The sequence below is a fragment of the Mixophyes fleayi genome, chromosome 8 (genome assembly GCF_038048845.1).
Source record: "Mixophyes fleayi isolate aMixFle1 chromosome 8, aMixFle1.hap1, whole genome shotgun sequence".
Classification (NCBI taxonomy): Eukaryota; Metazoa; Chordata; class Amphibia; order Anura; family Limnodynastidae; genus Mixophyes; species Mixophyes fleayi.
Genome location: NC_134409.1, coordinates 122,869,614 through 122,886,750, shown reverse-complemented (window position 1 = coordinate 122,886,750; position 17,137 = coordinate 122,869,614). Strand labels below are relative to the sequence as shown.

General features: G+C 40.2%; 1 protein-coding gene across 2 annotated transcripts in view; it reads left to right on the top strand.

The window, feature by feature from the left end:
• PRICKLE2 (prickle planar cell polarity protein 2) overlaps positions 1-17,137 on the top strand; it is a 938,433-nt gene that overhangs the window by 3,304 nt on the left and 917,992 nt on the right. For both annotated transcript variants that reach the window (XR_012678591.1, XM_075183368.1), the window contains exon 2: positions 4,728-4,813. Coding sequence is in view for 1 of the 2 variants with exons in the window: in XM_075183368.1 (XP_075039469.1) it covers positions 4,728-4,813 (86 nt within the window). In the remaining variant the exon portion in view is untranslated. The remainder of the gene's footprint in view (positions 1-4,727; positions 4,814-17,137) is intronic.

Sequence of the window (17,137 nt, the reverse complement as noted above, 5' to 3'; positions counted from 1 at the left end):
AGATAAAAGCTTTGCAGATGCTATGCAACAAAGCATAAAAAGGCGAGAAAAACTGTTTCAGCTTGCAGTTCCCCACCCTCCATTAATGGAAAGTAGCAGCTAAGTGAATATGTAATGAATAACTATTATAACTTAGGCTTAGTGGTACTTTAACAATACACAATTATAATGTAATTAGCAGAAGTTGATATTCATAGAGAATAGCGAGAAATAATTGTGTGTCCTGCATCTATGTGAATTTCCATGCAGTAGCACTCCAAGTATAACACAGTTTAGTATTATTCATTATAGGAAAACTATTGCGGAGGTTCTGTAATGTGGGAAGTGCAAACTAGCACAGAAGAAAGTGCAATTTCATATAGAAGAAAAAATGCATAGTTTAGAAAACTTTTAATGATGCTCCTGTTGTTTAATTTGCATCTGTGAAGAGCTTTTAGGGCTTGATGATGAATTAGGAGCAAAGCAAATAAAAATGAGTAAATTTGCTCCTGGACAAATCATGTTACAAGGGGTGCAAATCAATTATTTTTTTTTTGCCAGCAAGGAAAATACTGCCTGCTTTTTAATTTAGCACACAAATACTTATAATACTTAAAATACTGGCTTCATTTATACTGACATTTAATGTTGATCTAGGACATGCCCTATCCAAACTATAAATCTGCCCCCTCATTTTAAATTTACCTCCCCCTCCAATGCAACATGGTTTTACCAAGGTGCATATTTGCTCCCTTTTTTTTTTTACTTTGCTCCTAAGTCAGCATCAGGCACTTAGTTGGCAACTAAGGGCTAGATTTACTAAACTGTGGGTTTGAAAAAGTGGAGATGTTGCCTATAGCAACCAATCAGATTCTAGCTGTCATTTTTTAGAATGTACTAAATAAATGATAACTAGAATCTGATTTGGTTGCTATAGGCAACATCTGCATTTTCTGAAACCCGCAGTTTAGTAAATATACCCCTAAATCTCTTACATATATTACTAGGAACCCAAACATGTACAAATGACTTCACACTAATTCTCATAATAATATTAATACTCATCTCATTAATACTCACGAGTCCATATAATATGTACACTTTGACTTTTACTGCTGATTGATGACACATGGTGTTTGAGACATCGTGTAATTTAATGTGTGTAGATGGTTTTATTGAGGATTGCTGTATAGATTGCAATACTTATTTTTTTTTACCTTCACATTTTTTGCTGCTGATGTCAAGTTGAAATAAGGCTGCTCAACTCCCAGTGCTCAGGTTTGCATCTGATAGACCTGCTCTGCATGGGTTAAATTGGCACAGTTTTTACCTACTTATACCTTTCCCATTGTTTAAATGAACAATATTTTGCTTTATCTGGAGACTGCGTTTATCCCCCTCAGCTAAATCCCGATATTAGGCTGTATAACATTGAAATAACATAGCAACGCCCAGCTACAGCTAGACTGCAGGGACCGAGAGCTTGGCCAAGGGACAATGGAGACAAGTGATTAATCTTTACACTCATTATTGGGTTTATAGTGTTTCACTTTAACCTTTTGTGTCCCATGGCAATGCAGGATGCAGGGAAGAGTTATTTTACAGGAACCGTGTGGAATGTAGGCATAGTCCTTGTCCTTTGTCTCAGCTGTGGGCACAGTCATGTTGAGAATTAACGTGCCCTTGGCACATTGAGGGAATGCATCCTGAATTAGTGACATACTCTTGTCCCTCTATCCAACTCTATAGATCATCATCATCATCATCATCATCATTTATTTATATAGCGCCACTGATTCCGCAGCGCTGTATAGAGAACTCACTCAAATCAGTCCCTGCCCTATTGGAGCTTACAGTCTAAATTCCCTAACATACACACACACAGAGAGACAAACTAGGATTAATTTTTTATAGCAGCCAATTAACCTACCTGTATGTTTTTGGAGTGTGGGATGAAACCGGAGCACCCGGAGGAAACCCACGCAAACATGGGGAGAACATACAAACTCCCCACAGATAAGGCCATGGTCGGGAATTGAACTCATGACCCCAGTGCTGTGAGGCAAAAGTGCTAACCACTGAGCCACCGTGATAGATGATTGGTAAATACTGAGTAGCAAACAATAAATAAATCAAACTACTAAATCAAAGTACTGTCCTAAGTATCTGCCTATGTAGTAAATACAACTATTGAGTGGAGATTTCATAGGTCTTATTCATTAAGGAAAGCTAAGCAAAAGTAAGTAAGTAAGGCAAAATCATGTTGCATTGGAGGGGGAGGTAAATTTAAAATGTGCTGGCAGATTTATATTTGGGATAGGGCATGTCCTAGATCAACTTTAAATTTCAGTGTACAAATCAGCTATCAAGTATTTGTGTGCTACATGAAAAAACCGACAGTATTTACCTTATGTGCAAAATAATAAACTCATTTGCACCCCTCGCATTGCAACATGGTTTTGTCCAGAAAACTTGAGTAAGAAAACTTACTTAATTTTTTGCTTAACTTTCCTTAGTGAATCAGGCCCCATATCCTGATCTACCTCTCCAAAAACGAAGCTTAATATACCAAACGAACATTTCTTAATTTTCGGACAAACAATATTTTCTTTAAAAGAAATGTTTTTATTTATAGGCAGAATTTAGGGAGCAATTTAGTTGAACCCGCGACATCATTTGCATATTAATCTGGATCCTGAACTGTCGCAGGTCATTGCTTAGTTACACATTGATGATTCTACACTTTGTAGTGTGTGGAAATGTGACTCTGGACGGGTTAATTACACAACTGCCTTTATTTACTCCTGAGAATCATCCCTGCTGTATAGGATGTTTAATTTCCCATAGTGCCTTGCTGTGACTGGGAGACTGGTTCATTAGTATTGTAATGTAAATTTGTCAGGGGACTTTCGCTTGGATTTACAAATGATACTTTCCCTGACTTTGTTTGACTTTTCACTCTGTTGTGTCCTCCTTTGACTCAATGCGGTGTGAATGAATTCAAGTTTAGGTTTCAGTTTTTGGCTGTTTCACTACAGATTTGTCTTGGAAGTGTATTGTTGGCTGTCATGCTAGGAGAACGAGTCAATCTCAGATAATATGCGTTAGGCGTACTTTATAGGATAGACTTGCCCTTGTCATCGCATCAAAGAATCTGGGTTGCATAACCTTACTCCTCTTCCTGCCAGATCTGACATTTCCTCTTGGAAAGACTAGAAATGGAAAATGATGAGCGATGTTTGTAAATATTTAGTTCTTTTTCTATATATTTTATTATAACTTAAGTTGTAATTTATATCAGATGTCTCCTTTTAGACATCTCCCTTTCTTCTTAAGCCTCGTAGATGCAGGGAAATATGTAAACACACCTGACTGGATGGTCATGGCACATGTCAAATTTGGTGGTGGTTTCTCTACACACCTCCGACAAAGGTGACTTTTGCTCACAACTCTACGCTTCTGGAGGACCCAAAAATGTGACTGTAGAGCTAGGAGGCCACATTATGCTCTTTGACTTATGGGTACAAGAGGATCAATGTTAGGCAACCTGTTTGTGTTTCAGCTTCTGTGGAACTAGGACCAGTAGTTACAGAGCCAGAGGTTTCCAGCCTCTGATTGACAAGTGAGTTCAAGTAGTATTTGGCATCAAGTTCTATGTAGAGTTAGCAAGTATGATCTATGTCATTGACAAGGTGCCCTTGGAGGGCAAAACAGTGTGACACAAAGGGGACATCAACCCCATTAGACGATGGGGTCTTACTGAGGTCTATCAGGCAGAGAGAAGATTTTATGCAGGATGTTGGGCAGCACAGTGGCGTAGTGGTTAGCACTTCTGCCTCACAACGCTGGGGTCATGAGTTCAATTCCCGACCATGGCCTTATCTGTGTGGAGTTTGTATGTTCTTCCTGTGTTTGCGTGGGTTTCCTCAGGGTGCTCCAGTTTCCTCCCACACTCCAAAAACATACTGGTAGGTTAATTGGCTGCTAATAAATTGACCCTAGTGTGTGTGTCTGTTTATGTCTGTGTGTATGTTAGGGAATTTAGACTGTAAGCTCCAATGGGGCAGGGACTGATGTGAGTGAGTTCTCTGTACAGCGCTGCAGAAACAGTGGCGCTATATAAATAAATGGTGATGATGATGATGGACAACTCTCTAATGAACTGCGCCAGGGCCTAAGCTCATTTCCTGTCTGAGACAATAATAAATGCTTCCATGTTAAGCTGGGTACACACTAGAGAAAATTTCTCCCCATGCAATATCGTTAACAATTTTACCACGGACAGAAAGTCCCGACCAGCAGCTGATTCATGCGATTTACCTTCAGATCTGTGCTCTTCATCTGTCATAACCATCGTCTGAGAAGGCTCTCTAAACTCTGTGGAGATCTGCCTACACTGCTGGTCTTGAGTGCATACACACTTCAGAACTGGAACGACATTGTTCCATCGTTTATAGAGTTTTAATCTGGTTATACAACCATATACAATGATACAATGGATAATACTAGCCTTCTAAAGGGCCGTATATTACCCTTAATCACAGTAATAAGTTTAAACAATACATTTAATCAAAGAAATACACCTATCCGTAACACATCAACAGGCATTTAAACAAGTGTTACAAGTTATAACAATTCTGACAATAAAGCAGGAAGGCTCTGAGGGCCGCAGGGGACGGCTTGGAGGGCCGCCCAGTGCCCATCACTGATGTAAGGTAACTGTAATTCTTGGTGTTTTCGTTTGTCAGATTTCATCATTTGCGGAACCTGAACGAGGACAACCGTGTAATGCTTGTGGAGACCGGTGTCCAGGACTGGCCTTGCATCAGTGGAGGTAAGAAGATGTTCACTGAAATAATGTTGTTTAAACTCATAGGGACATATTTACTAAACTGCGGGTTTGAAAAAGTGGAGATGATGCCTATAGCAACCAATCAGATTCTAGCTGTCATTTATTTAGTACATTCTACAAAATGACAGCTAGAATCTGATTGGTTGCTATAGGCAACATCTCCACTTTATCAAACCCGCAGTTTAGTAAATATACCCCATAGTCTCCATTTGATAATAAGATGATATGCAAATGTTTTTAGTCATTTTTCTGCTGTTTTTATAGTTGCGGGAAATAAATATGTACAACGACCAATGTTTATGTAATAGTAAGAGTTAGCTGTGTTACAGAAACTACATTGTTACAACAATGTTCCTCTGTAGTAGTGCGTAGAGTAGGGGCGGGGTGATGGTCTGAACCTCACACTATTTTCTTGTTAAAGCTGGGTACACACTACACTGTTTTCGTCCAATAATCAGCTCAAACAGCCGACATACGACCGCTCGTTCAAAAGTAGGGTCAGTGTGTGCAGTGACACGATGGTCGAAAGTCTGCCCAAATGGACGATTATCGCCTCATTTGGTTGGTCGTACAGTTTAATATTTTCGTTCCAATCTTGTTTCCGCTGTGTAGTGTGTATAAAATTCCGACTGATCCACAACAGTGAGTACGAAATTACAGTCATTGCTCACGACAACATGGCTGTAAAAAGTCGCTAAAGGGACGTCCGCTCTTCCCTTTATCGTCCTAAACAAGGCTAGTGTGTATGCAGTCCATGGACCGAGCGATCGGAACATCGATCGTATGTAAAATCGCTCGGCATAAAAAGTTGGTCAAAATTTCTGTAGTGTGTACCCAGCTTAACAATGGAGAGATATATTTTCAATAAAAACATTTTACTGGAGTTCCCTTTGATTGTTATAAATTATTATTTACCTGTGGATTGGAATCCAACGAATTAATCTCCATACCGATTCTGTCCATAAAAATAATGACTCGTATTGTAATAAGTAATTACAGTGTAATATTGTAACATGTATAATGTCATGTTTTCATAAAAGATATAATGACTACAATGTATGCTCATTATTTATCTGTAATTTGAAATGGAATTTGTTTTTAATTCATAATGGAACCAGAATCCTAGTACCGGTCTTAATATGGGTCCCAGGTCGAAAAACAACTCCTGAGTTAGGTGATGTGTAGTTTTCGTTTTCTGAAGTTTAAAAGGTTTCAAAGTTGTTTGATGGTTTGTACAGTTTTGTTCACTTCATGTAAAGTTTGTAAGGAGTCTATTAAAAACAGGATTAAGGGTAGACGGGGGTGTTGTACTGGCCTTTGGCATTCGCAAACTGTGATGAAAATGTAATTGTGCTGGAGGTGACTGTATAATTCATTGTTCCTGTGTCTGGTTGTACGTCAGGCATGGTCTACATAGGAAAAGTAGCTACTTTTTACTCTTTTAAACAACACATAGGGGTATATTTACTAAGCTGTGGGTTTGAAAAAGTGGAGATGTTGCTTATGGCAACCAATCAGATTCTAGCTGTCATTTTGTAGAATGCACTAAATAGATGACAGCTAGAATCTGATTGGTTGCTATTGGCAACATTTCCACTTTTTCAAACCCGCAGTTTAATAAATCTAGCCCATAGACTTTCTTACCTCTGTGTGCTGGTTTTCTGGATGTATTTCTCACTCCCAAAGAAGAACACCATTGTGTAAAAGCTATATAAAATTATATATAATAAAAGCCAACTCTATAAAACAATGGAGAAGTAACTTCCAAATGGAGAACAGCTAACAAACCTGGGGATAACTAGATGAGATTTAAAGGACTTTTTAGCCTAAATTACAAGTTGATACAATATGATAAGGATTCCTGTAGCATTCTCAGATCTATGCTAGTCTGCTTAATATAACACAGTTTCACATTTGTAATATTGCATGTGCACAAAATTTTAGGTAAGTGCAAGATATTGGTTTCTGCTATTGGCCAGAGCTGGAGTTAAAGTCTCTTCATTAGGGTTACAGACTATTTCCAGCTCTATATACAGTCAACCTTCGGTTTAGCTGTAGTCTAAAACTGGACCTTACCATGAGTAGTACCCACATTGCCATATATAATAAGGCAGCATAGTGGTTTATTGGTTAGCACTTCTGCTTCACAGCACTGGGGTCATGAGCTCAATTCCCGACCATGGCCTTATCTGTGTAGAGTTTGTATGTTCTCCCTGTGTTTGCGTGGGTTTCCTCCGGGTGCTCCAGTTTGCTCCCACACTCCAAAAACATACTGGTAGGTTAATTGGCTGCTATCAAAATTGACCTTAGTCTGTGCGTGTGTATGTTAGGGAATTTAGACTGTAAGCTCCAATGGGGCAGGGACTGATGTGAATGAGTTCTCTGTACAGCGCTGCGGAATTAGTGGCGCTATATAAATATGATATAATGTTTAGATGGCAGTTTGCACTTTAGGCCTTGAAATGATCCACCAGCATAAGGCGAGAATTATGGCTCCAGCCAAAACTCATTAATAGGCAATGGACATTTTGGTGACCTGACCGCTGTATGAATAGGAACAGGGCTTTCTTGAAGTGTGCAACCTAAGTAAGTGCCGAGCCAGTGAGTGGAAGTGAAAAGTATATAGTAATAGTATACAGCCCTCTAGCATGAATGTATCATTAAAAGGATGCGAAAACAGACAAACATTGTTTGTGGCTCCTCTAATATGATGGGGTACATCCACTAATTTGCTCCCCAAGTTTGAATTACATGGAGAGTGCAAAGCTCTGTGAATATTCCGGTCTTGAAGATACCAGCGTACTATCATCATCATCATCACCATTTATTTATATAGCGCCACTAATTCCGCAGCGCTGTACAGAGAACTCACTCACATCAGTCCCTGCCCCATTGGAGATTACAATCTAAATTCCCTAACATGCAGACAGAGACAGAGACAGACAGACACACAGACAGACAGACAGACTAGGGTCAATTTGTTAGCAGCCAATTAACCTACTGGTATTTTTTCAGAGTGTGGGAGGAAACCGGAGCACCCGGAGGAAACCCACGCAAACACAGAGAGAACATACAAACTCCTCACAGATAAGGCCATGGTTGGGAATTGAACTCATGACCCCAGTGCTGTAAGGCAGAAGTGCTAACCACTGAGCCACCGTGCTGCCCATACTATTAAACAAGGCCTCTAAATTGAACTTTTGGATCTCATCCGATCTGATCATCTATGTATGTGGCCACATTGGACACTGTCCGGCTTCTCTGTGGTTGGCATAAGTTGTATTGGAGAAGCCTGGTGCAGGTTGATATCCACTAGTCATTGTTTGCACCTGTGTTCATCGCGTGCACCTGCTGGTGTTTAAATTTTGTTTGGAAGCACAGTTCCAAGATGTGAGAATAATATTTGTAGAGTATGTGAGTCTAGGATTTTGACTGCTCATATAAAAGGTCTTTTCACTTTGCAAAGCAGACAGAAAATTCCTTAACCTGCACCTGTCACCATGAAGAAAAACATATTTTCTGATTCAATAATACACCTGTACTTCCTGCATGTTATTTGTTGTAGAAATTCTTACTCGTTTAGATATTCACCTGTTTACATAGACTTCTCTCTGGTGACTTTTTCCCTGATGACTTTTTCTGACTGTTTCCAAGAAAGTCCCTACTTAATGCAGGAGAAAAGAAAAACAATATTATTATTTATTGTCGTTATCTTTTATTTATAAGGCGCCAGAAAAGGTCCACGCACCATACATGACATATACAGACTGTAGTTATATCTGGTGATCTGTAGCTAAAGCAGTTCCATTCATCCCAATGACATGCAGACCCCCCCCCCCCCCTCAAGTCTCAAGTCTCCGTCTTTCCCTTCAATATCTTTGTCTGAAAAAGCCTGGTCATGCTTCTCAGCAATGCCAATGAATAAAAATGATTACTTTACATATGTTAGGGATGTATTTCATCATACAATATGATTGGATGCATCATATCATCAATCTCCTAACAACCACCATAATGAAATCCTTGGCCATACAATTGGCAGATCAATAAGAGTATTTGCACCTTGTAGGGTTTATAATGTAGCAGCATGGTGGCTCAGTGGTTAGCACTTCTTCCTTACAGCACTGGGGTCATGAGTTCAATTCCAGACCATGGCCTTATCTGTGAGGAGTTTGTATGTTCTCCTCGTGTTTGTGTGGGTTTCCTCTGGGTGCTATGGTTTTCTCCCCCACTCCAAAAACATACTGGTGGGTTAATTGGCTGCTAATAAATTGACCCTAGTCTGTGTGTTAGGGAATTTAGACTGTAAGCTCCTATGGGGCAGGGACTGATGTGAGTTCTCTGTACAGCGCTGCAGAATCAGTGATGCTATATAAATAAATGGTGATGATGATGATGTAGACAGGGCATGTGCGTACAATGTTTATGTTCTAAACTTGTCATAGCACTATATTAGGTGTAGAATATTGTTTCCTACTTGGATCGGCTTCAGCATTTCTTGGTGTATGTGAATAAAGATATTTTAATGATTCTTTGTTTGATATGTAGAAACAGTGCATGTACGTTGTAGGCGGTATTGTCATAGTGGGGAGCCTTTGCCATTAGACAATTCTGTGCACATGCAGGGCCTGATTCATTAAGGAGAGCAAAAGCAAAAAAAAAAAAAGTAAATTGCACCTGGGCAAAATCATGTTGCATTGGAGGGGGAGGTAAATTTAAAATCTGTGGACAGATTTAGAGTTGGGAGGGGGCGTGGCCTAGCTCAACTCTAAATTGAAGTGTAAAAGTCAAAATGTCCAGTATCTGTGTGCTACATGAAATAGCAGCCTGTGTTTTCCTTACCTGCAAAATAATAAAATGATTTGCACCCCTTGCATTGCAACATGGAAATTTACTCATATTTTTTTTGTGTTTTTTTTCTTAATGAATCGGGTCCTTAATGTGTTTCCTATCATAGACCACATGTAAAAACTAGGGATGAGCGCGCTCGGATTTCTGAAATCCGAGCCCACCCGAACGTTGCGGATCCGAGTCGGATCCGAGACAGATCCGGGTATTGGCGCCAAATTCAAAAGTGAAACTGAGGCTCTGACTCATAATCCCGTTGTCGGATCTCGCGATACTCGGATCCTATAAATTCCCCGCTAGTCGCCGCCATCTTCACTCGGGCATTGATCAGGGTAGAGGGAGGGTGTGTTAGGTGGTCCTCTGTGCTGTTTAGTTCTGTGCTGTTTAGTTCTGTGCTGTTTAGTTCTGTGCTGTTTAGTTCTGTGCTGTTTAGTTCTGTGCTGTTTAGTTCTGTGCTGTGCTGTGCTGTGCTGTGCTGTGCTGTGCTGTGCTGTGCTGTGCTGTGCTGTGCTGTGTTCTGCAGTATCAGTCCAGTGGTGCTGTGTGCTGTGCTCTGTCCTTCTGAGGTCAGTGGTGCTGCTGGGTCCTGTGCTGTGTCCTGTTCAGTCCAGTGGTGCTGTGTCCTGTGCTCTGTGCTTCTAAGGGCATAGTTATTTCCCCAATATTCCCCTGTGTTTAAAAAAATAAAAAAATTTTTTTTTTATAAAATACCAAAAACTACTTTAATATTTTTTAATTACCACAAAATTTTCACAACCAATCCTGCAGTATAAGCCCATTGGTACTGCAATATTACCAAGTTCACACATTCAGCAGTAAAAGTCCAGTGGTACTGCAATATTACAAAGTTTACACATTCTGCAGTATCAGTCCAGTGGTGCTGTGTCCTGTGCTCTGTCCTGCTGAGTTCCGTAGTGCTGCTGGGTCCTGTGCCGTGTCCTGTTCAGTCCAGTGGTGCTGTGTCCTGTGCTCTGTGCTTCTAAGGGCATAGTTATTTCCCCATTATTCCCAAGTTTGTAAAAAATAAAAAAAAAGTAAAAAAAAATTAAAAATTAAAAAAAAATAAAAAAATATAATAATTATAACCAAATTTGCAAAACCAATCCAGCATTATAAGTCCATTGGTACTGCAATATTACCAAGTTCACACATTCAGCAGTAAAAGTCCAGTGGTACTGCAATATTACAAAGTTTACACATTCTGCAGTATCAGTCCAGTGGTGCTGTGTCCTGTGCTCTGTCCTGCTGAGTTCCGTAGTGCTGCTGGGTCCTGTGCCGTGTCCTGTTCAGTCCAGTGGTGCTGTGTCCTGTGCTCTGTGCTTCTAAGGGCATAGTTATTTCCCCATTATTCCCAAGTTTGTAAAAAATAAAAAAAAAGTAAAAAAAAATAAAAAATTAAAAAAAAAATAAAAAATATAATAATTATAACCAAATTTGCAAAACCAATCCAGCATTATAAGTCCATTGGTACTGCAATATTACCAAGTTCACACATTCAGCAGTAAAAGTCCAGTGGTACTGCAATATTACAAAGTTTACACATTCTGCAGTATCAGTCCAGTGGTGCTGTGTCCTGTGCTCTGTCCTGCTGAGTTCCGTAGTGCTGCTGGGTCCTGTGCCGTGTCCTGTTCAGTCCAGTGGTGCTGTGTCCTGTGCTCTGTGCTTCTAAGGGCATAGTTATTTCCCCATTATTCCCAAGTTTGTAAAAAATAAAAAAAAAGTAAAAAAAAATAAAAAATTAAAAAAAAAAAAATATATATAATAATTATAACCAAATTTGCAAAACCAATCCAGCATTATAAGTCCATTGGTACTGCAATATTACCAAGTTCACACATTCAGCAGTAAAAGTCCAGTGGTACTGCAATATTACAAAGTTTACACATTCTGCAGTATCAGTCCAGTGGTGCTGTGTCCTGTGCTCTGTCCTGCTGAGTTCCGTAGTGCTGCTGGGTCCTGTGCCGTGTCCTGTTCAGTCCAGTGGTGCTGTGTCCTGTGCTCTGTGCTTCTAAGGGCATAGTTATTTCCCCATTATTCCCAAGTTTGTAAAAAATAAAAAAAAAGTAAAAAAAAATAAAAAATTAAAAAAAAAAAAAATATATAATAATTATAACCAAATTTGCAAAACCAATCCAGCATTATAAGTCCATTGGTACTGCAATATTACCAAGTTCACACATTCTGCAGTATCTTGTGCTACATATAATGGAGAGCAAAAATTTGGAGGATAAAGTAGGGAAAGATCAAGACCCACTTCCTCCTAATGCTGAAGCTGCTGCCACTAGTCATGACATAGACGATGAAATGCCATCAACGTCGTCTGGCAAGCACGATGCCCAATCTCCTAGTACAGGGCATGTAAAATCCAAAAAGCCCAAGTTCTCAAAAAACAGCAAAAAAAGAAACTTAAAATCATCTGAGGAGAAACGTAAAGTTGGCAATATGCCAATTACGACAAGTAGTGGCAAGGAACGGCTTAGGCCCTGTCCCGTGTTCATGACTAGTGGTCCAACTTCACCCAAGGATCAAAGCCCTCCTCCCCCCCCTACAAAAAATTTAAGAGAGTTATGCTGTCAGCAACAACAACAAAACAGCAAAGAACTCTGCCTTCTAAACAGATGACATCACAAATCCCCAAGGCGAGTCCAAGGGTGTTGTTGGTTGTGAACCCTGACCTTCCCATCACTGTACGGGAAGAGGTGACTCCATCCAGCATTTGCAGCACGCCCTCTGCATATGCTGGAAGGATCACCCACAGTCCAGTTACAGATTTGGCTAATGAAGGTGTGAATGTTGTGCACTGGGAGGAGGATATTGATGTAGCTGGCGCTGAGGAGGATGTTGATGATTATGATGCAGACAGATACCAAATTGCATTTCTCAATTTCTATTTATATTCTAGATTATATAACGGCTGAAAAGTTTTCTGTTTTACTCCTAGTGGAGAGGGGATCTGATGCAGACAGATACCAAACTGCCTTTGTCCATTTCTTTGTATATTTGAATTGCTAGTTCTACAGTCTATGCAGGCTGCTTTATTTATATTCAACTACAAGTGTAGGGCGGGGGGGGGGGGCATAGATAGCCACCAAAGTAACGTGGTCCATTTAATTTCACTTTCTAGCTCCACAGTCTGTGCAGCCTGCTTTTTTTTATCTTCAAAGTATTTATATTTACAAGCCTTGCAATCTAAATTAACTAGAGGTAGTGACGTGGTAGAACTCCAAAAGGCAGTTTGGAAGCCCCTGTACAAACTGGCTCTATTTTTTAACTGAGTTGTCCCCCCTCCAGTGTGTACTCGGAAAGAGTTTTTAGTGCAGCGGGGAACCTGGTCAGTGAGCGGCGAAGGAGGTTGCTTCCTCACAACGTTGAAAAAATGATGTTTATAAAAATGAATAATCAATTCCTCAATGAAGTACAGCACTGCCCTCCAGACAGTACAGAGGGACTGTGGTTGTGGAGTCCAGCGGGGACGAATTGATAATGTGTGAGGAGGAGGAAGTACACACTGTAGGGGGAGAGGAATCAGAGGTTGAGGATAAGGACGACATCTTTCCTCAGTAGAGCCTGTTTAGTTTGTACAGGGAGAGATGAATTGTTTTATTGGTGTGGGGGCCCAAACAAACCAATCATTTCAGCCACAGTTGTTTGGTAGGCCCTGTCGCTGAAATGATTGGTTTGTTAAAGTGTGCATGTCCTATTTCAACAACATAAGGGTGGGTGGGAGGGCCCAAGGACAATTCCATCTTGCACCTTTTTTTTGGCATTATGTGACCATTCAACAGTCGTTTGCCATGTTCAAAAAGTAAAAGAAAATGCCAACAAATTCAATAAATTAAATCAAAAGTTAAATGCCCTGTCATTATTTAAAACAAGAGGTTTTGACGTGCTAGAATTAGTGTAGTGTTAAGATGTTATAAACACTACACTTGGAAATTGGAGGAGGTAATGTGGCCCCGGTATCAAATTGGGTACCGGGGCCACCCCACTATGCAGTCCAGATACTTGTTTGGTGGAATTCCGACACGTGGAGGGTTTTTAAATTATATTGTGGCCTCGGTACCAAATTGTGTACCGGGGCCACCACACTACGCAGTCAAGATACTTGTTTGGTGGAATTCAGACCAGTTGAGGGTTTTTAAATTATATTGTGTGGACCACTCTATCTATACCACACTACAACTCTATACCACTCTATTTCCTACTTTAATTCTATTTAATTCTATTTCCTACTTTAATTCTATTACTAATTAATTAACATAAAGAGGAACAAAAAAAACCAATTTTACCAAAAGTATAATATGACTTAGACTTACAAACACTACACTTGAAAGATCGTGCCTTTAAATGAAAAAGTCAGTCTTCATTGCACGACTATGTGCAAGTGCAACAGGGACATTTTTTTGGGTTTACAAAGTCAAACAATAACACTACGACCCTGTCTGTCTGGGGTCTGTCAATGACGAATTGTCTGGAGCATGTTTTGAGGAGGTATTGTGGCCCCGGTATCAAATTGGGTACCGGGGCCACCCCACTATGCAGTCCAGATACTTGTTTGGTGGAATTCCGACACGTGGAGGGTTTTTAAATTATATTGTGGCCTCGGTACCAAATTGTGTACCGGGGCCACCACACTACGCAGTCAAGATACTTGTTTGGTGGAATTCAGACCAGTTGAGGGTTTTTAAATTATATTGTGTGGACCACTCTATCTATACCACACTACAACTCTATACCACTCTATTTCCTACTTTAATTCTATTTAATTCTATTTCCTACTTTAATTCTATTACTAATTAATTAACATAAAGAGGAACAAAAAAAACCAATTTTACCAAAAGTATAATATGACTTAGACTTACAAACACTACACTTGAAAGATCGTGCCTTTAAATGAAAAAGTAAGTCTTCATTGCACGACTATGTGCAACAGGGACAGTTTTTTTCTTTACAAAGTCAACTAATAACACTTGGACCCTGTCTGTCTTTAACATACTTAATGGGATCTCAATGACGAATTGTCTGTAGCATGTTTGGAGGAGGTATTGTGGCCCCGGTATCAAGTTGGGTACCGGGGCCACCCCACTACGCAGTCCAGATACTTGTTTGGTGGAATTCTGACACGTGGAGGGTGTATTTATTTTATTGTGGCCCCGGTATCAAGTTGGGTACCGGGGCCACCCCACTACGCAGTCCAGATACTTGTTTGGTGGAATTCTGACACGTGGAGGGTGTATTTATTTTATTGTGGCCCCGGTATCAAGTTGGGTACCGGGGCCACCCCACTACGCAGTCCAGATACTTGTTTGGTGGAATTCTGACACGTGGAGGGTGTATTTATTTTATTGTGGCCCCGGTATCAAGTTGGGTACCGGGGCCACCCCACTACGCAGTCCAGATACTTGTTTGGTGGAATTCTGACACGTGGAGGGTGTATTTATTTTATTGTGGCCCCGGTATCAAGTTGGGTACCGGGGCCACCCCACTACGCAGTCCAGATACTTGTTTGGTGGAATTCTGACACGTGGAGGGTGTATTTATTTTATTGTGGCCCCGGTACCAAATTGTGTACCGGGGCCACCACACTACGCAGTCAAGATAGATAGATGCGTATCATAGATAAAGTACATTCAGTGGTGTGGGGCAAATTGAAAAATATTCAAAATGCACTGACATTATCAAAAACAAGAGGTTGTCACACGCTAAAACTCCAACATGTATATGATGGAGAGGATGGAGGAGCAGCCGTATGTGTAGTGTAATGCAGACCTGTTGAAGGTTTTTTATATATTTTATTGTGGTGCCCAGTGCCCACTCCTCTACGCAGTCCAGGTACATTTATTGGTGCGATTCATAAAAGTTCAGGGTTTTTAATATATTGTGGTGACCCACTCCTCTACGCAGTCCAGGTACATTTATTGGTGCGAATCAAACAAGTTGATGGTTTTCTTATTATATATATTGTGGTGACCCACTCCTCTACGCAGTCCAGGTACATTTATTGGTGCGATTCATAAAAGTTCAGGGTTTTTAAGATATTGTGGTGACCCACTCCTCTACGCAGTCCAGGTACATTTATTGGTGCGATTCATAAAAGTTCAGGGTTTTTAAGATATTGTGGTGACCCACTCCTCTACGCAGTCCAGGTACATTTATTGGTGCGATTCATAAAAGTTCAGGGTTTTTAAGATATTGTGGTGACCCACTCCTCTACGCAGTCCAGGTACATTTATTGGTGCGATTCATAAAAGTTCAGGGTTTTTAAGATATTGTGGTGACCCACTCCTCTACGCAGTCCAGGTACATTTATTGGTGCGATTCATAAAAGTTCAGGGTTTTTAAGATATTGTGGTGACCCACTCCTCTACGCAGTCCAGGTACATTTATTGGTGCGATTCATAAAAGTTCAGGGTTTTTAATATATTGTGGTGACCCACTCCTCTACGCAGTCCAGGTACAATTATTGGTGCGAATCATAAAAGTTCAGGGTTTTTAATATATATTGTGGTGACCCACTCCTCTACGCAGTCCAGAAAGATACCTTGTTGCAACGTTTTGGACTAATAACTATATTGTGAGGTGTTCAGAATACACTGTAAATTAGTGGAAATGCTTGTTATTGAATGTTATTGAGGTTAATAATAGCCTAGGAGTGAAAATAAGCCCAAAAACTTGATTTTTAAACTTTTTATGTTTTTTTCAAAAAAAATCCGAATCCAATACCTTAAATCCGAACCGAGACCTTTCGTCAAGTGTTTTGCGAGACAAATCCGAACCTCAAAAATAACGAAAATCCGGATCCAAAACACAAAACACGAGACCTCAAAAGTCGCCGGTGCACATCCCTAGTAAAAACACGTATAGGTAAAGGCTCAGTATTAAAAAATGTGTCTGAGCGCCTGTTAAATGACAAACGTAATCAATGCAGCGTTTGATGTAATTGGACCACAAGATAAATCTATATGGAACTTGAAAGCAAGCGGACAGCTAACCGAGTTTCCCAGTGCTACAAGAAAGTAATGCTAACCAATGTGTGTTCATGCTGCCCGCTATGCTTAATATAGCTTAATATTATTTGTAGGACACAGCATATAAACATTCACTATACATGAGAAGGTTAAAATTCTCAGAAGAGAAGGGAAAGTTTTTTTGTTATCATTTTTCACTTTCTGGTGGTCTGTGTGTACCCAGATTATCATCATGTTCACAGCGTCACAGAGTATTTTAGGAGATGTGCTGAACATGTGGAAGGTAGTGACCTGCCCGATCATGTAACCGTGTTTGTGAGGACAAGGCTGCAAATGATCATCATCATCATTTATTTATATAGCGCCACTAATTCTGCAGCGCTGTACAGAGAACTCACATCAGTCCCTACCCCATAGGAGCTTACAGTCTAAATTCCCTAACACACACACACACACACACACACACACACACACACACAGACTAGGGTCA